Source organism: Blennius ocellaris (genome assembly GCF_963422515.1).
Source record: "Blennius ocellaris genome assembly, chromosome: 21".
NCBI classification, from domain to species: domain Eukaryota; kingdom Metazoa; phylum Chordata; class Actinopteri; order Blenniiformes; family Blenniidae; genus Blennius; species Blennius ocellaris.
In genome coordinates, this window is record NC_137670.1 from 17,789,990 (window position 1) to 17,817,040 (window position 27,051).

General features: G+C 44.6%; 1 protein-coding gene across 2 annotated transcripts; it reads left to right on the top strand.

Annotated features, from left to right (window-relative positions):
- The first annotated feature begins 744 nt into the window (after positions 1–744).
- Positions 745–26,710, top strand: ccdc186 (coiled-coil domain-containing protein 186). 2 transcript variants are annotated; one of them, XM_080517516.1, is made up of 16 exons: positions 745–832; positions 2,426–3,373; positions 3,665–3,791; positions 5,279–5,407; positions 6,726–6,938; positions 7,120–7,239; positions 8,133–8,237; positions 8,570–8,668; positions 9,961–10,047; positions 10,147–10,289; positions 12,316–12,571; positions 12,990–13,179; positions 15,021–15,119; positions 15,294–15,522; positions 20,411–20,630; positions 24,426–26,710. In XM_080517516.1, the coding sequence occupies exons 2-16, from the start codon at positions 2,481–2,483 to the stop codon at positions 24,507–24,509; spliced, it is 2,994 nt and encodes a 997-aa protein (XP_080373642.1). In that variant the 5' UTR covers positions 745–832; positions 2,426–2,480; the 3' UTR covers positions 24,510–26,710. The 2 variants fall into 2 exon arrangements, with proteins under 2 accessions (XP_080373642.1, XP_080373643.1); XM_080517517.1 differs by having other exon boundaries at positions 15,021–15,101.
- The last annotated feature ends 341 nt before the right edge of the window (positions 26,711–27,051 follow it).

Sequence of the window (27,051 nt, forward strand, 5' to 3'; positions counted from 1 at the left end):
GTATATTAAGGGTTAAGTGAAGTTTCACAGTTTATTCACACTTTATGAGTTAGATTCAACAAAGTTGAGCAGTATCAGAGTATTTGTTCTTCACTGAGGTGTGGACTTTTTTTTTTTTTTTTTTTTTACTTTATTACACAAATACAACATCCAAGAACATCCAAACAGTGCAAACAAACACAACAACATTAACAGGCAGTGCTCACAAATAATACATTTATATAATATTAAGCTTTATGGCACTTTATGTACTTATAAAGTTTGTAATTATGGCGAATACAAATGACAGACATTTTTTTAATGAGAATAGTATAATTTAAAAAATACAAATGAACCAGTTAAACAGAGGATGTCATTATTCTTTTGGTAATAGTTCTTTAAACAGCTCAACAGTTGTATTGCTTTTTTGTGTTTATGTTACGAAGTGTTTTAATGTGTTCTTTTAATTCAATATAGAACGAATCTGCATTTGTGAATGTAAAATTTTCCACTCAGAATCAATAAATCATCTATACATTCTATGTCTTTATTTTTGGAATCATAATATGCAATTCCACTTTTACAATCGATTTGAACGTGATTTTTAGTTTGACACAGGACATATTTCTCACATTCAAAGGCGTGCCTGGTGCGTCATTACGTCAGAGGCGCGTCACACCTCTGCGTTGTTTCATTGGTCGACACCAGCTGGTTTTCTCCTGCGGTAGCCATGTTTGTTGATGTGTCATTATACCGGAGTGACTTGTTGGGCGATCAGCTGGCGGACAGAGGGGAGTTAACAACTTGCGCTCTGTGTCCGCGCTCGAACGACACCATGGCCTTTCTGCATTCGGTGGGTAATGAAAGCATCTGTTTTGGAGGATGAGGCGAGAACCCGGCGGCGGGGTAACGCGTTTTACTTGGACGAGCTTCGCGCCTGCCCTTATCTCTGCGTTAGCCCCGCCGGCTAAACGGGGCAGGGTGATGGAACAATGTCAACCTGCTGCTTTATCCTCGAGCCATCTTAAAACCTCGCTACATCGGGCGCATATCCCTCAAGCTGCCACGTATTGTGTTTCAGTCATTATTTCACATTTAACTCTGGGTGCGTTCGCGAGGCTACCTGAGAAGCTAGCGAGCTAAAGTCAAGGTGCTGCGAACGTCAATGGACCATTGTGACAGGAGATTAAAAAAAGGGAGTGAGCACATTTCGTTGTATCGGTTTACTTGCAACCCGATTCAAGGTCACTCGAATCACGTGATTTTTATTAGGCTGACTACGCAAATTGTGGGGATTTCAAAGTGTGCATGTCGAACAAGCATCGTCTGTATGTGTGTCAGCTGTTTGGCTTTCAATAGAAGAATCTGGACTAGTAAACACAAGGCATCGAGCTTTTAATTCGTTACTTGGAATTTCAGTTACACTTGTAAAATGCCTTTAAACGTCTCTTTGCGCCCCACAGTCGTCAGAGCCACGAACAACTGGGTAAGAGCAGATTAAGCATTTCAAGTCCAAAGGTGTACTTCTAAGAGGTTTTTCAGTGTCGGGCTACAACAGAGATGCTTTGTTTACATATCTTTCCCACCTATTTAGCATACAAAGCGTGTTTATCTTTATGAGTCTGACCATATTTCCGTAACTTATTCTAAAATGACTGTAACTAGCTAGTTTTTACTAAATATATATGCCTTGGATGCATTGTCTTCTTCTTCTTCTTCTTCTTCTTCTTCTTCTTCTTCTCTTATTTACAATTCAGCTAACCATTTCTGGAAAAATAAATCACGAACAAATGTCCCATACCAAGTGGATGGGAGCACCTCAGAAGGAGATCAGCGTCTGTTGCCAAGGAAATGCTGAGAGTAAAGGACAGGCAGGCACACATAATTTTATTTGGAATTATCCAGTTCTATCTTCTGTACAAAGCCTGTGCCCTGAATGCCAAATGTAAATTCCCTACATTTTTGGGTTAGTGGAACGTTCCATGTGTGCCATGTCGCGGCTTTTAAGGGATTATTTAACAGGCTACATTTTGATGACTCTCCAAAGCTGTGAATAATCTCAAATACCGATCATACCTGTGTGACGTTTCGCTTCACACACCCTTCAGGTGTAACCCACGACTGTAGACTTGTGAAGGCCACACCTCTTGGTTATTGAGTGCCAGACATTCACTCAGGCAACATTCATTCAGGTTAATGATGAGCTCAAGTAATCAGATCAGCAGCATTGTTGTCAGGGTTTTCTCCTGGTTTTAACAATTGTAGGATTGTGCCAATGACTAAGAAGGCCTCACATATACATAGAATGCCTTCTGTGATTATATCAGTGACATCCAGGAATTGTTGTCAGAGGAACTGCTGCAGCACTGTGAAAACAAACTGCTCCCACTCCAACTCACTCATTGGTTTCTCTCTCATGTATCTACTTTTCTTTCATCTGTTCCAGATTTGAACCAAAGAAGGGCCACCGATAGCCTGGTCCTGATACAGATCGACGCACGATGGAAGGATCAGAGGTGGAACCTGTTTTGGAGGAATCGAATCAAGAGAATCGGCTTCACAACATCGCATCAGACTCGGAAGAGGTGAAACAATTGTTGTGCAACAATGCACAAGACACGGAACTGGACAGTCAGCTGGGCAGTGGAGAAAGTGAGACTCTGGCCGGTGTTGAGATGGACGAGTGCGGTCGGGCTGATCTCGACGAGAAAGAACCGACGGCTGATACAGAGTGTGATTCCAGTGCAGTCTCAGTCGAGGGTGAGACGTCACAGCTGAGTGAGCCCGGTCACACACTGGGGACTCCTGCTACCACTCCGGATCTAGTAGAAATCTCCGCCTCACTTCCTGAAGGAACCGAAGACACCTCTTTGACTCTTAGTGGCACTACTCCCAACCGCAATGAGCGGCCGTCACTCTCTGTCACAAATTGTTCCACCACAGCAACTCCCGAGGACGACGGAGCTTCGGCTGAGAGTCCCTCACTTTCTCCCGTCCAAAGCACTTCGAAGAGCTCTCCCACCGACTGCACGACCTCTGGGATCTCTAATGGCCCCTCAACCCCGGGCTCTGACACTATTAGCTCCTCGCTTGCTTCCAGCCCACAAACCAATGCCAAGAACTCCATCCCCCTGCATTCCCTGTCCAGTCCTTATGACACCGACTGCAGCCGGAAGCTCATCTCCCAGATCCAGCGCTCCCTGTCGCAGGAGTCGCTGCTGGACGAGCTGGAGTCGGAGCTTCTGGCCTGTCGGCTGCCCGTGGGTGAAAACGGAGGCGGGAAGAAAGGGAGCCCACTGGTGAATGGAGTCCCCGCGGACCAGGACGACTGCATGGTGGTCTTTGAGAAGTGTGTGCAGTACAAGTACGCACAACAGGAGAAAGCCATTCAGAGGTAAAGTTGTGTTGGAGAAGAAATACATGGAGGAATATCTCAGCCGTGATGTGCTTTTCTTCCTTCCACTGTGAATTAAAGCCTTCTGCTTTTATGAAGTTGACACAGTGAAGTAATGTCCTCATACGTTTGCCAAGCTTTCCATCTTGAAACAGGATTTAGTTTGTAAACAATCGAGTATAATCCTATTTTCTCTCTCTCTCTCTTTCTCACTGTGTATTTCAACATTTTATATGGTCTGGACCTGAATAATGGTGTGTGTGTGTGTGCTCGCTCCATCTGTGTGCACAGGTTGTTGGAGGAGAACAAGCGACATCAGGAGCTGATTCTGGGCATTTGTTCAGAAAAAGACAATATGAAGGATGAGCTGAAGAAGAGGGCCGACACAGAAAATCTGCACACAGCCACCATCAGAAAGGTCAGGCTTTCTCCTCCACCGTTCACAATTGAGATAATGGACATTGTTTGACACGTACGACTCTCTGAGCCATTCTTGATGGATTTTCTTGAAAACAGAAGAATCTTTGCGATACGTTTTTACATCAACAGGGAAAAAGCTGTGTTGTGTCTCATTTCCTGCTCACTCGGGACCTTGTCGTCTGCACACTGCGACCACATTGCAGATGCAGTTTTGTCAACACTTTTACTTGAAAACTGTTTTAGCCGTGATGAAGAAGACTTTTTTTCCTGTAGCATGCACATTTTTGTAAACTCTAATGCCTCATTATACCGCACCCGTCCCCCTGACTGAACCTATAGCATCCTACATTTTGAAATAATTGGTTACACAACGTCACATGCTTCCTTTTGACTTCATTCTTTAGTATTGAAAATACTTATTGTATTTTGACTGATTTACATTCAGTAGTAATTTAAATCTGATTGCATTGATCTGGAAGCTGCAAGTGTTGCTCACTGCGGTACAATTTAAAGCACAGATCGCAAATATTGTGCGTCTGCGCCGGCCGCTGTGACCGTACAATTCAATTAAATGTGTCGTCTGGCACTGTGCAGCTGGAAATTACAGATAAAAAAAAAAAAAAAGCAGCCCCGTGGGGAGATGAAGATGATCAGTAGCATTAAATGGGCCACATGATCACTTTCCTTTCTGTGTCCTCTTAAGCGTCATTTCTTCTTTGTTTTAATGCCGTATCCAGCTCTTTCATTTTCAGAGCTCACCATCTAATTGCCCCACTATTCACTGAATCTGGTTTAGCGTTGCTGTTGCCACGGAAGGAACAATAATGGATTCGTGCTCTCGGTAGCACGGTTTGTTTAAGCACTGTGCAAGCAAAAGGTTATAGAATAGATTTTTTTTTTTTTTTATGACTCCCAATGTATACTGGGATCACTTCCCTTTTTCTCCTAAAGATACATTAAATGATAAATAGTGAGTTCATAGTGTTTATGAGAAAGTGTTTAAAGTGCATCTAAAAAAATTTAAATGTAATTATTTCAACAGTATTTCTGTATTCATTGCACGGAAGCTAAAAGGTGTCAAGCGTTTAATTTTTTTTAAAAACTTTAATAAATATAGCCTCCTTTTAGATTTTTATGATTTATAATGTGAAGCTTTTAGTAATAATTAGTTTCCGTGTGATACATTTGAGTTATTCCTAAAATAAATTGAATTATAGAAAAAGAAAATCCCTGTTTTTTTTTTACCCTTGTGAGTTCAAGGTGGTGATTATTTCAGACTAATCCTTCCCACAGACCAAATAACTGATGTGGTTTCAAGATAAACGATGTGGAAATACCAGTATTTCTTTTGTAAATCAAACCGGCCTTCAACTATTACCCCACTGCTGTCAGCTATTGTTGTGTGCAGCAGGTTAGTCCAGGTGTGGCCGAGGCGTTTTCTTTTCCCAATGCTTGTCTGAGCTGGCGACTCCCCTGTGTCTGCAGTTGGAGGGCAGGGTGGAGGAGCTGTTACGAGAACTGAAGGAATCCCGGGATAAACTCGTCCACCAGGACCAGGCAGCTAAAGCTGCCCTGCAGCACATGCAGAGGGAGATGACTCACCGGCTTGAACAGGTAAATAGTGAGACGTACGTGTGTTTCGCTGAACATGCACAGCTTTAAAACCTGGTTTTTTTTTTGTTTTTTTTTTAATCTTACTATATAAAACGAATATTGATCCCAGTTAATTAAAAGGGTTTTACCTCCGCTGTGCTCCTGATCTTGTCAAGATATTTACAGAAAACTAACCGTGGAAGGACCCTGGTCTTCCGCTCCAAACTCCTGTTAAATGAATAGTCCTTTGAAACACTTTTCTTTTTTTTTTTTTTTTCTTCCCCCAACAGTTTTACACACCAGGTTGAAAACCACGCGAGGCGCTTTCCTCTCGACAGTTCTGTCACACTTCACCATTTTTAATTTCACTGTCCAGTGAACAATGCGAGTGAGATTTTTCACTCGGTCGTCTCTTTTAATCTTTCTTCTCGCATCATTCCCACCTTGTGTTATGGTGGCGAATAACCCATTCCAAGTCAGTTATCGTGGCCCCGAGGTTAGAAACATTTTAATTTGTGCAACATTTGCGCCGAATAGCTGATTTCGTTTTAACCTTTGAACTTAATGTTGTGCTGCCCTGTGCACCAAGCGGGGTGTTTATTTTCATTTTTGCCACGCACACACACACACACACACACACACACACACACACACAAGCTCCCATACGGGCTCTCCTTCTTCCCCCTACCGTCTCTAAACACCAACTTGTCACTGCGAGCACAACAGGGGGATTCACGGGAACATAAATCTGCGATCCGTCAGACTGAAAGATTGTACGCGAGCATCTCGCGGGTGTGAGGAATGAACACACAAGTGTTATACGAGCGGGAGGAAGCAGTGAACGAACCCTCGGGGTCAGCGGTGAGCCGCAGCGCCACCGTCAACACTGTTCTCATAAAGCACTGGGCATACCCCCGTCAAATCTACTCCACTGTTTGTAGCAGGCATGGGCAACTAATGGCCAGTGTCACCAAACGTTGGGTATCGCAAACCAATAACCAAAGAAAAATGTCTTATGGCTTTGTGGTGTGATGATGTGGTGCAATGAGTCAAAATGACTATATTACTGAGTTTATTTGAAATGGATGAATATGTGATGTTTGATTCGTATTGGACACTCGGTTGTCATGAGAAACACACAACGCCATAATCCTCAGAAATGTTTCTATTGTTGGTCAAAGGAAAAAAAAAAAAAAGTTTTCTGCAGCCTTTTCCCATTCTCTTCACTGCTCATTCATTTAACGCTCCCTTTTTGTGATTCTCCTGAGGATCCAACAACTGAATGAGTGACTGAAGGGTGAAATGACGAGCGTTTCGTGACATGACCGATTCTCTCAAGGTGAACAGGAAGTGTGACGAGGCGCGCCAGGAGAAGGAGACCATGGTGATGAAGTACGTGCGCGGGGAGAAGGAGGCTCTGGATCTGAGGCGGGACAAGGAGAGTTTGGAGAAGCGGCTGAGGGAAGCCACCAAGGAGGTCGACCGGCAGGCCCTTCGAGGAAACCAGCTGGCCCAGGAGAAAGGCCGCCTGCAGCAGCTGTATGACGCCAAGGTACATCAAACCGTCAAAGGGAAAAAGGTTAAGAAATAGTACGTGAAGGATATACGAACTTGTCTTTCTGACTGCATTTAGCGCGGTAAATTGATTAGTTTTGCAACATTTGTTGATTGTTTCAATCGTCTCATCAGTTGAAATGAGCAGGATCAATATTCTCGTGTCCCCGCGTTCTCAGGAAGGTGAAGTTGGCAGGTTGACCAGGGAAGTGGAAAAGCTGAAAGAGGAAATAAACTCTCATCTCATCAAGGTGAAGTGGGCCCAGAACAAATTAAAGAGCGAGGCGGACACCCACAAGGTAACGTAACCACGTATTTGTATTTGTTTGCTCTTTTAATGTGCTGCAGTCACGTTGAGATTGAGAGTCACTTTTGTCAAGGAGTCGACGTTGGAGCTTGGGACCTTCTCACTGTCAGGCCAATGTGCTGTCCAGCATTATAGCCGGAAAGAAACAAACCATATCTGACTGATCCTTTTCAACAAAATCTTTCATTGCTCACAATTAAATATCCCTGTGAAAGTATAGGGGAGAGAAGTGGATAGTTTTCATGTTGTCTGGTAATCCTGTGTTGTATTTGAAAGCTTTAGTGCTCCTGAATGTTGCAGGATCACTGCACCTCACATAACCACTGTTTTTAAAAACAGCGTTTTTCTTGTGTTTGCCTCTCTGGTCTCTCAACACAAACCTTTGTTGTCCGTCAAAGATGCAAAGCAGCTCACAAATGACCTCCCCGCCGTCGGTTATGTCGTCGACATCATGATGAGATGTGTTGTGCGGTTCAAAATGAAATGGCGTGCAAACGATACAGTAATGAACCCACGAGGGCAATGTCATTAGCATTGGAGCTATTTTTCGAAAATGTCTTTTAGGAAATAATGATATTATTTTTTAACTGCCTCCAAGAAAACACAAAACTATAACAAACGATGGAGGAAAAATAACTTTGTAGGTGCTGAAGGCCACAGAAATTATGCAGCTAATGTTTTATGTGCGTGCGTGTGCGTGTGCATGTACTGTATATATACTGTTCTTTTCTGTTGAAATAACGCTGCACAGAATTCAAACCTTTTCGGAGTCGATGCTCAGGCTGTTTTATATGAGCCCTTTAGTGCATCACTCTCATTTTCACATGTAGTCACCCAAGTGTGTTTTCTCATCGGGTTTTGAAATGTGCATTCATGTATGTGCAGGAAACTAAAGACAAACTAAGGGAAACCACATCTAAATTGGCCCAGGCAAAAGAGGAAACTGAGCAGATCCGCAAGAACTGCCAGGACATGATCCGAACGTACCAGGTTTGTGACGTGCGACGTGACGCGCTCCCACTGAAATGTGCTAAAAGGTCATTGTTGTTCTCTGAACTCACAGCCTGACTGGCTGTGCTTCAGGAGACTGGCACTTTTCATTTGCACCTTACGATGGTGGTAAAGAGCTGTAGTGGTTTTGTCTGTGGGTTGGACTGAACAGCAGGGTTTTTTTTGTTTTTTTAAAGAGATCATAATAGATTATATATAAAGCATTTATTTTACTGTCACTTAACCTTTTAAATGTGTTTTTTTGCTCTTCTTTCTTTCTAATGTGGCGTGTGTCCCCGCCTCCCCCACATTTGACTTTTTCTCTCACGCAGGAATCGGAGGAGCTTAGATCCAATGAGTTGGATGCAAAACTGAGGGAGACCAAAGGAGAACTGGAGAAACACAAGCAGGAACAAACGGACCAATTAGAGGTGGGAATACTCACGTAAACACATTTAGCCACGGACCCGTCTCTTTCACAGCTTCCCCATGAGCAGAGTGGCCTCCCATTAACAAGCAACACAACAAAATGATGGTTGTATACCAATTATCAGTTGCTGGCCTAATAACCTCCATACTTCTCTTCCCTTTCCCTCAATTCCTCAAGCTCGTGTATGTGAGTGCTGCGTGACACAAAAAAAAAGCAACTGCAAATGTTTGCCTTTTGTATTTCCAATTCAAAACTAAGCGAAAGTGAAGCAGCGGACATGTTTGTTTTTCCACAAACATCGAGTTTAGTTTCTACTTGTGTTGCAAAATTGTTAATGACAAAATTCAGTCCCAGCAGCAAATTTCATCCTCTAATCCCTGCTCTTTTCATGAATCTTATGTATTTTCAGCTGCTTTCCTCTGTTTGAGGGGTGTAATTGGGAATGGTGAGCAAAGTGGCACACCGGCTCTGCGCGTGCATGCAGGCACAGCCATGGACTCAATCCAAACACAATGGCCTGTTTTTCTCCGGGTCTCACTCTGAAGGGAATCACACTTTAAAAATAAATGGCACAGAAAGAATCAATATGGAGCCTCTCAACAACAGCCCCAAAGACATCACCCATTTCTTGCTAATGCACTATTTCACAGGCTGTTTTTATTTTCCCGGGTGTACGATCACTCCGATGTGATTGGATTTTTTTTTTTTTTCCTTTTGAACGTAGCTAAAAAAATTCGTTGCCGGATTGTTTTAATTATATATAATTTTTTTTTCTTCAGATTTTTCTAGCGTTAAACAGTCCCACCATTGAGGCTGTGTGCAGACTGCTGTTGAGACAGTTGGGAAGTTACATATGAGCTTGTGTGTTCTGTTAATATGATAATGCAGCTCAGTCAGAAATAAGGCGAGCCGAACATTTACCGTTACACCGTAACGTACAGTTTTGTGTGTAAACATGAAAAACTGGGTGGGAGTGAGACGAGTGGACGAAATACTGCAACAGTGAACTGACCAGGGATGGAGATGGAGATTTACTGCTTGTAAAGTCAATAACATTTACAGATCTCACTTCTGTATTCAGTGGTTGCCTTTCAAAGGTTTAATGAATAGTTCGTTGGCTTTTCCAGGAATCCGATGATTTTTTTTAAAAATGGTTTAAAAATGATTCTGTTTGGCAGAAAAGAGGATTTTTTGAAAGGTTTCCTCGATGTGAACGCCATCAAAGTAATAAAATGAAAGAAGGGGAAACAAACAGCAGATTCATCATGAAGAATAATGCATTGCCTTTGGCAGGTACACCGAGTGAAAGCTAAAGAGCTGGACGACCTGAAGAGGAGCTACAAAGAGGGCATGGATGAACTCGGCACTCTGCGCACCAAGGTTCGTCATGCAGACGAGTGCTTGAAAATCTGCATGAACAATACCTTCAGATCAGTAACGTGAAGTGTTTTTTTTTCTCTCTCTCTCTCTCTTTTCCAGTTGAAGTGTCTGGAGGACGAGCGCCCGCGCTGGGAGGACGAGCTGAGCAAATACAGAGAGATCATCAATCGGCAGAAAGCCGAGATCGGCCGGCAGAGAGGAAAGCTGGAGGAGGTCACTGCGCTCCAAGAGCAGCATCAGCGGTACGACCACGGCACTCTGGGTGATGGCGTAGGAGTGGCGTGGACGCTCAACTGTGGAGACGCCGCAGCAAATAAGTGCGGCGGTGCTCTCCGGCCACACTGAAGAGGGAAATCAATACTGTCCACCTCAGGGCAGGACTGCCGGTTCAGCGTCTGAACGGACTGATCAGAGGACAACAAATGTCTCTCTGGTTAGAACGGATTTACTGGATTGAAGTAACTCCAGTAAATCATAAATGCTGCATTATTAAAGTAGCTTCCAAAAAAATAATACATGCATAGATCACGTTCATTGGGTTCAGTCATAATGTCTTATTAGATAACAAATATTTTAAGTTTGTTTCACTGTCATTTTAGTAAAAAAGAAGCATCAACACAAAGCATGTCATCCCGTTAGACATTAACCCTGAGATGCACACGTGAGGTCAAAAATGACCCCAAGCAGTTCCGATGGAATCTTCTATGAAACTTTACTTCTTAGCAACTCTGACAGTCCCACTTACACATGTGATGTCATCTCTCACATCTCATGCAACTTTGACTGTCAATACTGTCCCACTTACACGTGCGTTACTGGGTAAAAATGTCCTCCAGGGTGGTGAGACTGCTGACATCAGATGTTTAAGTGGGACAGTATTGACAGTCAAAGTTGCCTCAGATGTGAGATATGACATCAGATGTGTAAGTGACACTGTCAGAGTTGCTAAGAAGTAAAGTTTCAGAGAAGATTCCATAGGAACTGCTTGTGGAAGAGTGGGGTCATGATACAAAAACTGCAATTTCTTAAAATTAATGAAAAAATAAATAAAAATACAAATGGCCTCATGTCACAAACATGTTTTATGAGGAATACATAGAATATGAAAATATTGCAACTCTTTGTTTTAAAGATTTTGAAGATAACAACCCAGTGTGTTGCCAAAACGCATTGATTTGAATTGGGGGGTCATTTTTGACCCCACATGTGGAAGAGTGTAGGAACTGGTAGGTTGTGCATCCAAGGGTTAAGTGGATAATCACTGACGTATCAACCCCAAATTGTTCAATTTGAATCGAGCATGTGTTTCACACTTATGGTTGTTTATAACAGGTCTGAGCAGCTTGTAACATACTCAGGGTGTCCGCGGGGTCTTAAAAAGTTGATAAATCAACTGTGGGAAAATCAAGGCCCTTAAAAGTATTAAAAAAGTCTAAATCGTGATTCTATCAGGTATACAAAAATGGGAAAGTAGAAGTTCTCTGACTCCTTGCTGGATAAAGCCAGTGGAGAATAACAACCGGGAAGCCTATTGCACACTTTGCAAGAAAAGGATTGAACGAAGGCATTGCGGATTTTTTTTCAAGTCGGTTTCCCGACTCACCTGTGGCAAGGAAAAAACTGGATCCATCATAAGATTCGGGTTCGCACCGTACTTTAAGCTGCAGCTTGTTGACAGCATCAACAACGACGTCCACGTCTGTTTTTGGGAGGACGACTGTCCAGTCCAGGGATCTGGGCTCTCAAATCTTGGGACACGAAACAGCTTACCTCATTTCTGTTAAATTGTAAACTACAACTGTTAAAGATGTGTTGCTCACAACAACTTAAAGTAGCAATCTGGTCTTAATTTCTTTTGAAAGATTTTTAAAAAAAGTGTTAAAAGGGTATTGAAATTAACCTCAGGATTCCTGCATATACCCTGATTCTTTACGTTCCCTCTGTCTTTTCTTTTTTCCTCTCCAATATTTTATAAGCGCTCTTAAAGCTAGGCCAGGGACCAGAATAGCACAGAGGGCAGGACCGGACACGGGTCCCTCAGTGGGTGTGTGGCTCCGCTCGTCATGAGATGCAATAATAGAAAAGGGATTTAAATAAGTGGAAAAGAAGACGTTTCTCTCCACATGAATGTCTCCTCGTTCTGTGTGCCAGGAAAACGTTAGTGGGCGGCGTCTTCCCAGTGGGGTAGATTCCACTCATATTCCATTTGTTTGTATGAAAGATTAGAAATACACAGAACTAACGATACTTTTTATTTCCTGTTTGTAGTGATGAGGAGGAGATTGCCTCCCTGCGCGAGGAAGTGGACTGCCTGACCAATCAGCTGGCCGACCTGCAGCGCGACATCCAAGGCAGCAGGGAGCGCGAGGCCGAGCTCCTGGGCTTCACCGAGAAGCTGAGCAGCAAGAACGCCCAGCTGCAGTCGGAAAGCAACGGCCTGCAGTCTCAGCTGGATCAGCTCACCAGTAACTTCAGCGAGCTCCAGGCCAAGCTGGAGGAAACCAGCCGGCTGCTGGACGACAAGGTCAGAGAGATGCACCGTCGTCTTGATATACAGCAAAGTGGGAATAAAACATGAGTTTAGTGGCAAAATTAGGTGACACAGGGTGCTGGTTGCCAAATTGTTCTAAATAAATTGGCACGTGTTGAAGAAAACTCGATTAACGTTCGGCAGTAATTGGCTTTATTGGCATGTTTTGGTAAATCAGAGATTAGATGAGGGCTGTGCAGCATTTTGTTGAGACAATTTGTGCGGAATCTCCAAGGACAAATGTGAGGAGCCAATGAAATGATAATATTTTTGTTAATTTTATAGTTTGGATCACAACAATGGCGAGCGCCGCCACGCATAGTGAGAACGGGTTCAAATCCGTGCCGTCTGTGACTTTATAATACCTGCTTGTCCAAACAGTCTCTGTTACTTTCTCCCGTTGCTCCCGCAGTCGCGCCAGTTGAAACAGGAAGAGGTGCTGAGGCAGCAGGAGGTGGCGGGGCTGCGGGAGGAGCGGGCGGCGCTGCAGGCCGAAGTGGCCAAACTGAAAACTCGAGTGGACGAGTTGAGGGACGAGCTGGTGACTCAGAAGCGGAAACAAGCGGCCAACATCAAGGACCTCACCAAGCAACTCACCCAAGGTTAGAAACGACGCTCCTGCCTCTGGAGCTCTTTGTTGTTCCATGTTTTCTCCAGTGCCTCCGCGCGTCATCGCTGTTGTGCGTTCAAATTCGTGTTTCTTTCCACCCATTGAAAACCACGCTTGTTTAAATGCACATAAATTCAGCCGCTTCTTTTTGAACGACTACTTTTTGTGCGTGGAAGCACACAAATGGAAATCTGAATCCACGGATTAAGAGCGATAGTTTTGCTAGTTTTGCATCATGGTGACTCATCGTTGTCCCCAAACCCACTGGACATGAACTCACTTCCAAGGTGAACGGGACTATGAATAATAAAATATTTGACAGATAAGTAAGTTTATCTCATCGTCTCCCTGAAATAACTTTGACATTGGCTGCATTTATATGGCCGCCGATCAATCTAATCAAGGTCTTTCCCGTCGAGAGATTAATGATTTAAGTTCATATATGCCGAGATGTAATGCATTTCAATTAGTGTATCGATCCCATGACGCTTTGCACTGTGATGTTTTGGTGAAACAGGATCTTGTTTTCTCCCGCCAGTATTGAATATGGATGTATTGGACCCACGAGTCAAGCTTGCTGTTTTTTCTTTTGAAATTAACACAAAAAAACAACTCCTTCTCCCGTGTATGTGTAATGTTGATGAGTGGAACCCCAAGCGCGTGTCAGTATGATGCGGCGGCGTCGTTTCCTGCGTTGATCAGTTGTGTTTGGTCTAAAACAACAAAAATATGTTATGACGGTCAAAAAGTGTCTTCACATACTGCGGGTTGGCGTTCAGGCGTATTACAGCTGATGTCAAATCACTGGATTTGCTACGTTTTCGTCATAATAACGGCAACCAGTCGGTTTTCTTTTCTTTTCCCAATCACTCCACTTTGTGGTTCAAAAGCTGCAAAGCGCTTCCTCCCACACTCCCAATCCATAAGCTCTCACACTGTGTAGGCCTTTCCTTTTTGTTTTGTCATATTAAAAGATGTTATTCTCGTTCTGAGTTATGTAAATACAATAGATAGAAACGCAAACTGCTAATGTAATGTGTCAATTGATAGGCTTTTAATGATGGATGCTGTTTGAGTCGGAACTAAACATGAAGAAAAAAAACCTTTTATTAAAGTGATGGGCCTCTGATTCGATTTAATTTTTTAAACATGCTTAACTTTGATTAAGAACTTTGTGTAATTCCAATCTGTATTTATCGGTAATTATGCTGACGAGCTGAAAAAACTCCCATTTAAAAGCTGTATGCACCATTACAGAAAAACCAAAACCGAGATATTTATAAAATATTCATCATTTTCATCTTATTCTGAGCTCTGTTAAAGTGGCCATTACGTTCACGTCGGCTGTATATTGATTTATATCTCAATTATGGCGTGCGAATGTACATAAAGAGGACGTGCGCGGTGATTTAAAACACGATGATGGACGAGGCATCGCAGACGGCTCATGTTCTCATGCTCGGATTAAAAGTCCTCACATCAGCCAGCTTCACCTACTTGGCTCGCGTGGCACATACGGTGACCTCTAAGGCTTGAAGCGCTGCTCTTTTATCTCTCGTGCACACGTTTTCACTTTACATTGAACTGCAGGAACAGTGAGGACATTTCCCCCCCCCCCCCCCGGTGAAACTCAAACTTCAGCGTCGGCGGGGCTCCTTAATCAGCAGAGTCGTTTTTAAGCCAACGCTCGGAAGCTTTGCCGGAGGAGCACTTGGTTTCAAAAAAAGCTTGCATTATATGTCAGAACGTCTTTTTCACACAGCGTGTGATTTTTCAAACGTGTGCATCACAGACGCCTTGATCAAGTCAAACATGTGTTCACCTTCTCGACAGCCCGTAAAAGGCTGGACCAGGTGGAGAATGGAGGATGTGACCGAGATGCCAGCAGTATGGGCAGCCGCTCCAGTTCCTCAGGTACTACTCCGGAATTTGGTTAGTATTTAAATCGTGAACACCCGTTTTAATATCTAAAAAGGGAGATTGTCTTGTATTAGTTATTCGTCCAATAAGGCCATTGATTTCCGTTTCGGTAGATTGTTCTGCCCACAAATACACCAGAGTGTGGAGAAGCAACGTGAAGTGTCTTCGCCGAACTTCTGTCCCCAGGCTCGCTGAACGCACGCCACAGCGGGAGCAGTGGCGTTGAGGAGCGGTCGCCGGAGAGCCAGTCGGGGCCCTCCGTGGTGGTTGTGGACAGCTTCCCCGAGGTGGACAAGGCGGTGCTGGTGGAGCGCATCGTCCGTCTGCAAAAGGCCCTGGCTCGCAAGCAGGAGAAAATTGAATTCATGGAGGACCACATCAAGCAACTGGTGGAAGAGATCCGCAAAAAGACCAAGTGAGTGGTCTCCAGAGAGGAGAGAGAACTTTATTTGGCTACGTTCTGCCATCTTTCTTCTCCCCAGCCTTCTCCAAAAAAAAAGATTCCGTCCACACGACACTATGAACTCGGCTCAACACGAGGCTTCGGGGCCTGTAGGACACATGGCAGGCCTTTAGGGGCGCTGTGACTCACCAAACACACCAAAAACACAGAAGAAGACAAAGCACATGGAAATTCAGAATTGAGAATTTCAGAATTTCTGCTCATAAGCCTCAATATAAGCCTCTATATAATTCTAGGTCTATAGCGTCTGGAGCTTCAGTGTTCAATAAAAGCCGTCTCCTAGAACACGCCTCAAACAACAGCACGTTCAGGTTCACTGGTTTCATGGTGTGGACGGCCCCGGAGACAGTTTGGACGTGCAGCAATTGTACTTTTTGCACCACGTCTTATACATTGGTGTCATATTTCTATCCAAGTCAGGTTCATCCCTCCATTTCATCAAAAATTGTGATGCACACAGCATCCCTCACGCACTGGCCTCAGTGTTTCAGCTGACTTTGATAGATAGGGGATCCTTACACACACACACACACACACACACACACAGTTCACACTGTGTCCTTTGTCTCTTCCTCTCATCTTCAAATTTGAGGTCATGCAAACACAGCACTTCACATTCATGATAAACTTCAGTCACCGCTGTTTCTAGTCTGGCTGATTGGAGGCGACAGGGGCGCGTCTCTGTGTGGATCTCTAACGATCTGCCATCCATATTCATGTGCGTCACCTGACATCAAGAGACGAGGGACGTTTGGACGGTCTTAACTACACCACTTAGACATTTTCAAGTTCTCAAAAGTGGGTCGTGGACCAAAATGAAATTATTAGTGGACATGCTGCATATGTGTAATGTAATCTCATTGAATAAAATCCTGTTGATTAATTAGTAAAGCTCCCGCCCTCCAGCTTATTGGAGTTTGTCTACATAAGGCTTTTTTTTTTTCTTTCTTTTTTTCTTTTTGCCCACTTCTTCGCTATTCATTGGGATTGATTCCATTAGCCTCAACCTACATTGAAGAGTTAAAATTTAGGACGAATCCCACGGTTGCAGGGATAAATTTAGCTCGGTGAGATCTGGGCTCGGCACAGAGGCGTTGCAATAACCACAGTGTGGATGTGAACGTGGCCTCCGTCTTTCTGTCCATCATCCCTCCAGGACAGGCTGGTGAAGACGGGTGAATGACGAGACGGCAGAGGCTTAGGGGCTCTCGTGTGAGCGACGTTTAGCGAGAGAGAGAGAGACTCTTATTAGGCAAATCTTTGATTTACATTTCCTCCCATTCATAAAGCTTTTGCATCTTTTTGGCTCATTTACTACTGGCAGGGTGGGAGACACTGCGTTGGTGTCACGGGTTGATTAATGGCTCTGCGCCCTGGTTTCTCCAGCTACCACAATGCAAAACAGCATTGTAATGCAGCTACCATCTGGATTTTTGTATTAATTTTGCAAAAAAAAAAAAAAAAGGAGCTGTGAAAGCATTTTCAATCTGCTTCCTGTTTCAAATCTTTACTTTTTTTTTTTTTATTAAAGCTGAAGTAATATCAATTTGAGCCATCTCCTCTACCCAGCTGACGGGGAAATAAAACTATTCGTCGAATTTGTTTCCCCAGTTGAGACTTGTCGGATTATATACGAGGCTGTCATGTGAGCAGAAACCAAAACCCTCCTGAAATCCACAAGCAGCGTCTTCCCCTCCTTTTTCTCAGCTGTATCGCCACACGGCCATTTTCTCTGGTTTATTTCAACTTTGCTGTTTCATGTTGCCGTTGCTGCTTTGGCGTTGGTTGGACGACGGGCTCATTGGCCGCGGCGTGTCGAGGGGCTGTATGTGCAATTTGCAGTAAATGAGCTAAAACATGCCGAGAAACGGCGGCAGCATCCCTCAAGGGCAACAATGTCTGCCCTTCACCCGCCGCACACCTGTTTATTACCACCATTTAGTCCAATTCTTGTGCGGATGTGACCTGAATTAAAATGACGCCGCTGCAGTCCAGGTGGCAACAAAAGCAGAGGGGGGAGTTCTGCGTGGGAGTAGCGTGTCTATTCATTTGGAGAGCGGCCTCTTCAACCTGAAAGAGGTCGCCATCGCCGCCAACGGCAAATCTCAAAGCGCCATTGTTGCCATTGTGGGATCCACACCTGCTGAATGTGTTGACGTGTGTACAGTGATCGAACCGGCTTGTTATCTAGGTGAGACGCTTGTCGTCCACGGCGACAAGATCTCATGACGACTCGACAAGCGGCACACAAAGGCTCCTCGATATGCAGATGACTTCAGACTATGATTGGATGAATATGTGTAATGATGAGCGACCGTGCGCAGACACATAGCGGGCGTCTGCCCCGTCAATAATCTAGAAATTGTTTCTAGAAGTGGCAAAAAAGTGACTTCCCTCAACTGGATTATAATCTGCTTTCGAGTCTTCTTTGCATGCATGACTTGCTGCCTTCTTCTCTCCAACAAAACCAAGCCAGTAATTGTCGTGCTCTGCTGACCTGTGCATGCCACTCAGCACTCCATGTAGACACAGCTTTAATTTGTCACTTTTTTTGTTTTTACTAAACACTGTCGTGATGGAACTGGGGTCCAAATATGGACCCTTGCAAGCATAGTCAGGTAAGTTTCACTGTATGTCTGTGAAAGCCTCAGATACATACAAGTGTGTGTGTGTGTGTGGTTTGTTTGCTTCTAGTAGTGCTTGCTTAGCTACTTTTTTATTCTTTTCTGCATCTTTGAGGATTGTTTTTTATTTATTTAAGGTTATAGTTAGATTATAGTGCTAGATATTAGTTTAAATTGTTAAACGGGACACAAGGGAAGATGACATTAATCAGTATGTGACAGCAGGGCAGTTTTTCCTTCTCGCATTCTGAAGACGGAAACCAAATGTGAACCGTGCACTTTTCAGAGGAAACGTATGACTGGTGAGGTCTCAGCAGTTTGAAGCTGCTGCAATCGTAGCAGAACATCTCAAGCAGGGGTGTCAAATGCATTTTAGTGCAGGGGTCACATGCGGCCCAATTTCAGTCTGAGTGGGCTGGACTGGTAAAATGGTGCCAGAATCACCTTCAGATTGAAACTTTGTTTAGATTGAAACTTTGTTGTGGTGCAGAGTAGACGTGATGGAACCAAACAATTAGTTTTGCTAAAAAAAGAAAACACTACAACCTCAACGTAAAGCCAATTTGAATTAAATGTTCTTGTGCAAAATACAATGAAATGTCAAAAGCAAACATAACCTGTTGCATTGTGGGTGTTTTTACGAACTCTAGTCTCTGTGTTGTGTTTTCTACTCCGAGGGTTTATTTGAAATGTTTACAATTTTCTTGGTGGTTTGGTCAGATTGAAGCCTCTTGCAGGCTGTTTTTTTTTTTAAATGGGAATCACAGCTACTAAGGTATAATTGGGAAAAAAACCAAAACAAGCTTCCCTCCCCACTGGTTGTCAGTCCATTACGAATGCCCGTCCCTTCATACCGAAGGACACAAGTCGGTGTCGCTGTCTTGATTGGGCTCATAAAAGATCTGACGTGTTTCAGATTGTAATACTGTACATGTAGAGTTAAAACAAAAAGTAGGATGATTAGTGCATCAGCTTTAAGTCCTACATGAACTTGTCACGCCGAGGTGGCGAGCAGGTGCAGCTGCTGCAGAAGAATTTGAACGTTTCTATATTTCTAATAGCAGTTGGCACTGCAGCTCGCCTCCTGACGTGCAGGATGTCATTTTGGGGACTTTAAATCTTACCGAAGAATCTCGGGAACATCTTTTTGCTCACAAGTCGTCATAAACTCGCCCACCTTATCAACATCCCTCTCACACATGCCCTGAATATGAACTACGAAGGCGAGGATAGAGGATTCAGGGTTTTCTTTTTTAAATTCGGGGTGAAATATTGATTCCTGAACTGTCTGGAGAAGAGGACATTGTTGACCTTTTTCCACTGGACAGGTCGCTGCTCTCTTCGCTCCACCGCAATCTATTCTTTCCAGAGCGTTATGGAAATAATAATAATAATAATAATAAAAAGAAGAAGAAGTAGCAGCTGACAGAAAGGCCAATCTACTGTACAGTGTTAATCTCACTGATTTCCTGTTTTTATTTGTTTCAAGTCTTCCTCTGCATGTATGAATTGTGCTTTACATCCATTTCCTTTTCTTTGGCCGGCAAATGTCGAACGCTGTAATAAATCTGACTCGCCGTCGCCGTGGCCGCCCCCCCCCCCGACCCCCCCTCCTCCTCAGTGGTTGTTTTCTTTAAATAGAAACACTCGCATGTGGCTCTTCTCTGGGCTGTACTGGGGGGGGGAAATTGATCAACAGGACATTTTAGAGCTGTTAAGCAAATTAATTCTCTCCTTTGTTTCTCTGTGACGCCAACGTGGCTGAACCTCAAACATCGTGACCTCGCTCAGCTGAAATGTGTATTATGAGCGTGATGATTTATCCCACTTTGCCCTCCTCACGCGGGCCCCGGTTGATTAATTGAATCCTGGCTGCCCATTCTAAAGACGTTGTTTTCATTAGCTCCCCTCCCCTGACGGGCGCAGTGACGGTCTCCGTAGCGATGACTGAACGTGTCCCACGTATATGAGTCCAATACGCCATCCAGCTGCAATTACTATTCCTGTAATGTCCAGCGCTCTTGCTGCTGGCGATGGTTTATTGCTCTGCTGGAGCTCTCTGTGCTCGCGAACTGTGAAATCCCACTTCTTCGATTTTATTTTTTTTCCCCCCTGCTCAACAGTCTCCAGCTCGACGCCGCCCGCTCACTTTGCTGAGCTCTCCCGTCGGAGGCACGCGCTTCTGACTGACCGTCTCTCCCGTTCTGTCCCCGCAGAATTATCCAAAGCTACGTGCTCAGAGAGGAGTCGGGGGCCCTGTCGTCAGAGGCGTCCGACATCAACAAGGTGCACCTCAGCCGGCGGGGGGGCATCATGGCGTCACTGTACACCTCCCACCCAGCGGACAGCGGGCTGACCCTGGACCTGTCGCTGGAGATCAACAGGAAGCTGCAGGCTGTGCTGGAGGACACGCTGCTGAAGAACATCACTCTGAAGGTACTTCCTCCCCCGGCGGGGCCTCTGTGTCCCCCACCGTACTCGGCCGCCAGTGCGGGCACGCCGATTTAAATTCACTGATTGTATTGATGATGCGAGCAGTTTCGCGAGGAACTGCTTGTTTAAGGTTGTATTCCCGGACTGGATCATTAATTTCCTACATCTGAGTCACAATCCGGCTTTTTAGCCTCCTGATGTGACTTTCATTTTTTATTTCTACCTTCAAACAAGAGTTCAAGGAAAGAATGACCATTTAAAACCTTATTTAAAGGTGTCAATATAATAAGGAAGGCAAGCTTAGAAATCCAAAATGCATAAACAGAGAGATGATGAAAGAATAACCAGAAACGGCACAACAGGAGCCAGTTGGCTTCAGATGTCTTACGTTTGATCAAGCCAAACTCAAATGTTTGCAGGTTTGTGATGAGAGATCTGGGAGTAGGTGTCGGTTTTGAAGACGTTTGTTTGTGAAGAATTGACCTCGTATAGGTTTGTTGATAAATAATGTAATGTAATTATTCATTTGTTAGTTTGTTTGGAGTGGAGGGAGGGTTTGTTGGCTGTTTATAAAATGCCCTTCTGAGTCCCGAAAGAACTTTCTAGACATGGACTATCAAATGAAAAAATACCCTGGTGTTATTAACAGAATCTATATCGCCAAGACATTTAAAACTTTAGACTTAATCTGAAAGGCAATAACCGTGAGGTAAGAGCCACACTTGAGATGATGTGTCTCTCCTGAAGATGAAGATGATGGTGAAGAAGCAAGATGTAGAGACGCCAAGTCACGCTGGACACCAGGGACTAAATATGCTGCTGCACATGTCACAAGATGTACATCTTGAACTTGTGCAATCAGAAGTGACACAATTTTCAGAAGATTAAAAAAAAGCACAACTTTCAGTCAATTTGGCCTTTTGTGTAGCAGTGGCTGCCTCCTCTCTGTGTGTGTGTGTGTGTGTGTGTGTGTGTGTGTGTGTGTGTGTGTGTGTGTGTGTGTGTGTGTGTGTGTGTGTGTGTGTGTGTGTGTGTGTGTGTGTGTGTGTGTGTGTGTGTGTGTGTGTGTGTGTGTGTGTGTGTGTGTGTGTGTGTGTGTGTGTGTGTGTGTGTGTGTGTGTCTCAATTATTACAACAGGATCTCCCTGTGTTCTACCTTCTGCGGTCAGAATTCTAATATCTGTGTCAAGAAATGACAAAATGATGGATCAGACTGAAAAACATAGGATCCTCATTTAAAAGAAAGAAAACCGATCATCTGGTGAAGTGTGAAGTTGCCCTCGCCGTCTGTTTTCTCCATATTACCGCACAGGCTGTTCACACTTTTCTTGAACACACACAACATTTCCAAACGTGTAGAGAGTTGTTTGGTCGGCGTGGTCCTGAGAGCGGAGCCGACAGCAGCGCCGGGCTGCAGGATTCCCCCCGGAGGACTCCAGGCTGTAAACTCCTCATGCGGGAAGCCGGCGGGGAGCTTCTTTTAGCAGTTCAGACCCTGCAAAGTCATTCTGCCGGAGTGTCGCAGCGAAAACCTCCAGATGCTCTCCTTTCCTCCCCCGCAGTCGTCTACAGCAGGTTGAGACGCATGCGGCGCTTTGTTGTTGAGGCATCTGAGATTTCTCCATGATCGGGTCTAATTGCTACTGAAATATTTTGATCTCTTGAAACCCCCCCCCCCCCCTCCACCTCCACCTCCACCTCCACCCCCCCCGACACAAAGCTCTTCCTCTGCTGTGCACTAAAAGCCCGTAGGTGTGGATAAAAGCGGTTTGATCCGCGAGCCTGGATGAGAATGTCAGACCACCTTCTGCCCGTCGCCACACCGAGGCCGTCTGATGTTTTCAATGCTTCTTTCAAGCCGCCTCGGCTTTTATCGCATTGTCCGCATGCGACCACGGACATTCCTATCCTTGTTACGTCGTCGGGTTTGACACAAACGTGACCTATTGGGAATCTCGGGCTGATGCGGGTCACAACCTGCGTCACTGACAGGAGGGGAAAACACTGCGACCTACTTAACAGAGACGGATTGTTAAACCAATGGAACCTCAAATAATAGATTCAGGCTGATGCTTTGTATCGGTTCTCATTGGATCTGTGTTCACGTGAACCTCATCCAATGTCCACATTCCAGGCCTTCTAATCATTTAATTTGAGTAATCAATCCATCCGCTGTGCCGTTTTAGTGAATCTGGGGTAGTGGGGGGAGGGGGAGGGGGGAGGGGGGGGCGGCAGCTGATCCTGGAAGACTCGCATTGTTACCTTCAGAGGCTTTTAAAACTGTCTGAAGGAAAAACATGAGCTTCTGCACAAAACGTAACGCAAACTTAAACAGGGACGTTCTTCCTGTGAAGCCCGACTGTTGAAATTGTGTCGGTGTGAAGTAGATCATCTCAACATGCCTGCTCTGTTGTCTTACCGTTCAAAAGGGGAAACGAGATGTAATCTGTGAGGAAATTAAAAATGACATATATCAAGGTGTCTGCGCTAAACTGGAACCAAAAGAGTACACGTCTTGAGGCCATTTCACCCATTTAGCACCTTTTCAAAACAAGTCAATAAAGCTTAATCTCAGCACTTCTTCCAAGATGTTTCCTCGAAAATACAATAGATGGATGAATATGATGAAAGGCGGGAAGTCAAAGTGGGTTTAAAAAAGCATGAACATGGTGACGTGTCGTCTTGGATTACTTCATACACTCATGTTTAATTCACCCTGGGATCTTTCTGTCCTTTCTACTCTCACGCTGCTGCAATTTCTCATTTCTTTGAGGAAAGTTGCCCGTTAAAACGATCTGCCTTCATCAAACCCGATGAGAAGCGACTCGTCGTCACACCACTCGGAACAGAAAGGACCTTCATTTTGATCAAACAACAAGATACCGTTTGCGGCTTTAATTAAACTTTTTTTTTTTTTTTTTTTTTTTTTTTTTATCTTTGTCCGCTCCATTCGGCGGCGGCGGCCCCGCCCCCAGCCGCCTGTTCCCATCATAATTAAATCCTCCTCGCTCTGGGATCTCACATGTGTATGGAGGTTGTGTCATACAGGTTCTGTCAGTCATGTCGGTGGGCGGAAAGCAGGTTCCAAACACTCACGGTAAACAACGCCACCAGAATAGGAAGGAACACAAAGAAAACGGCCGTCGGAGCTCGTTGCTCGCCCACATTCACACACTGATTGGTCCCGCCTCCCCTGTCTTTTTTTTTCCTTTCCGCTTTGTTTTGCGCTTTTGTTCACGCTTTTGCTACGTGTTTTTTTTTTTTTTTTTTTTTTCCCCTCCTGGTCCAATCAGCCCCCCATTGTCTTCATAGTGTGTCAAACTTTCATGGAAGGCTCCCCTCCGCACCAACCTGGCCGAGACGACCGCTGGTTAATAATGTGTGGGAGTATTGTTGTGTTTTGTTGTTTTCTTTCTTTTTGTTCCTGTTGATGGGAGATGATTGGCAGGAAGCAATGATATAAAACACAAAACCACGGGAACAACAGAAATGACAATAAAACCAAAACATTCTGACGGTGCCAAGTCAAGACGGTGATTGATGATCTGCCTTTTTTTTTTTTTTTTTTGTTCTGAATGAAAATGGTGGTTTTTCTAAAGTAATGACGGGGAATTTTGTTATTCATTAACTTTTATCACGGCGCAAACATCCACAGACCAGACGGGAACAAACTTTAATCCTTCTTCAGTTGGAATAGAATTAAATTCTTTCCGTTTGTTTGGAGTCTGATAAAATGATCCGACTCTTATTTGAGGCGGTACCTTAAATGTTCACTCTCTCGTTTCGTCTGTCTCTCAGGAGAATCTGCAGACTCTGGGCGCCGAGATCGAACGGCTCATAAAACAACAGAGGGATCCCGGCGACGAAGTGAGGAGGAAGTGAAACAAGATGGAGGTCCAGTCCGAAACTTGACACGCGGCGTACGACCTGCAGTTTTTTTTAGAATCTTGTTTTCCCCACCACCTCTTGACACAACACATCTTCCTCTGTCTCTCTAAGAGCTTTCGCCAAGATGAGCAGAGCTCCTCACTCTGATTGCCTTGGGGAAAGAAAGAAAGAAAAAAAACTAATCTAAAAAGACATCCTAATGAATGTATCATCAACTCTACCTGGAAAACTGCAGAAAATCTACAAATTGCCGGTAAAGAAGAGAAAATGCTGCTTCCTCGCCTCCGCAGGTGAGAAACGACCCGCCGGCCGCCGCGGCCATTTTTCATCCCGCTTTTGCTCGGCTCAGCATCTTTCCCCCTCACCCCCCCGACCCCCCCCCCCAAGCAGAGCCGCCCATGTGTGTGACACACAAAGGAGGCGGACAATCGCACCTTCGCAGGGTTTTTCCCTCTGCAAGCGATTTTTCTTCTTCATGGGTTCGTGTTCATTATTACACACACAAGTCAGGAAACGTAACACATGAAGGTTAAAATGTAGAGCTGGTCTTTAGTTTGTCTATTTTTCTATGTGATTTATTATTTTTTTTAATTTATTTTACTTTGAATTGGCTCAGTATTGTTTTGTTTTTTCCTTTTTCTTCCTTCCATGATTGTATTTCACTTTGCTTCTGATCCCATCGCTGATTCTTTTAACGCCGCCTCGAGGCGGCTCATCTCCCAGACGTCTTGTCGGCGTCGTGAACGCATTCCTCATATCGGACAGTGACGCTCGCAGCACGTACAAGCCCTTATTTTTTTATTCTTTTTTTTATGCACCGTGTGCATAATATGATTTGGTAGCAGGAACAGTCGCCGTCACGCTCCTCTTCTTTTATTTTGTAATTGAGTGTAGCGTCACCAAGTCCGTTGAAGTAGAAGAAGTGCAGAAGAAGAAAAGGGAGTGGAGGAGATCTGTTGTAGCTCAGGAATGGAACATGCAGAGATTTAAAAAAAAAAAAAAAAAAAAAACCAGGGACAAAGTGCAATGCTCTTCCCTTTTCTTTTCTTTCCTTTGTTCTGAATGTCCGTGTGCCCGTGAACTGCTTGAATGTTCTTATACGTGTTCGACATGCTGCCGTGTTTGAGCGTTGAAGAAACTGTTTGTGGCTGCATGTGTGCCTTTTTGTGTTGGTTTTTTTTCTTAACCCCTGCGGAGATTGTTCCATACGTGGGGGGGGGGCTGCAGTGATGCACCTGGCTCACTTCCACAATGCCGTCGTTTCCCTTCACCTGATTTGATCTGATTGCAGGCACCGCCACAATAAAAGATAAGCCTCCGTCGTGTCATTGTCACAGCCAGAAAGGTTTTTTTTTTTGTGGGTCACAAATGGTTCCAGCCCCCTTCCTCCTCCCCTTCCTCCTCCTCCTCCTCCCCCCCCCCCCCCCCCCGAGGCGATGTCAAAATGGACCGCTGCGCGGATAAAGATGAAAGTTTCCCAGATGGAGGTCACGGCGTTCTTAAAGCCTCACGTTTCCTTTTGGGATCAGCGGGTAGATTTGCGTCGTCTCGGTCTAAAGTTACTAAACCGCTCTCTCTCTTTTTTTTTTTTTTTTTTATCACGAGGCCAAACCGTCGCTTGGAAATCAGTGAACGTGCGTCTTTGTGTGAATCTTTAAACAAATGGAAGTGTTAAGGCGCTCGCCGCTCAATGTGTCCGTCGCCCCCGCGATTTGTCTGGCGCTCCGAAGTGAACCTATGCAACGTCCACGCGCGTTGGGAATCCCTCGTCAGACGTGAGGGACTCGTCTGCTCCTCTTCCCGCCGATCCCTCGTTTTCACACGCTTTCCGCAGGCCTGGCGCGGAGCCCTGCTGCTGCATCGTGTGGATGGACGGATGGATGGACGGATGGGTGGATGGGTGGATGCATGGATGGACTCTCATGTGTCGCCATGTTTCAGTACATGCCAGTGCCCGTCTGTGAATTCAAATGAGAAACGTCTTGTTGTCTTTTTGCCCCCCCCCTGCTGTGCAATGACTTCCCCTGTGCAACGTTTTTTTTGTGTGGAATATCCAAGCTGTGATTCTAATATGCATTTGTAGATATTGTCATTCTGTAAAATGATCATGAGCTGTTTTTAAAAAACAAAAACAAAAAAACAAAAAGATTCTGAATGATGTGTGTACATACGGTGTTTCCAGGGAATTAAAAGAGTCTTAAATCCACATTTTGTATTCTGCTGTTGTCGTTTTTTGTTGTTTTTTTTCCCCCTCTTCCCCAAATCCTCTATCTGTTTGTTGTGCTTTATGGCGGCACGGAGGAGTTCTATCAAATGGAGGTAGCGGGTTGATAACCTCCCACACAGCGGCTGCTGCCTGATGTGGCTTTAGATCTCTTCACAAACGACAGAGTCAGCGTTGCTGGAGGTCGGGCTCGTCTCTGTCAGAGCGGCAGCATCTCACTGGAGTTTGAACCCGACGGCTCTCGGGAAGTGCAATAAGTTGAGGATGGGGGAAAAAAAAAAAAAATGGGTGAAACCTTTGTAGAATTCTGAT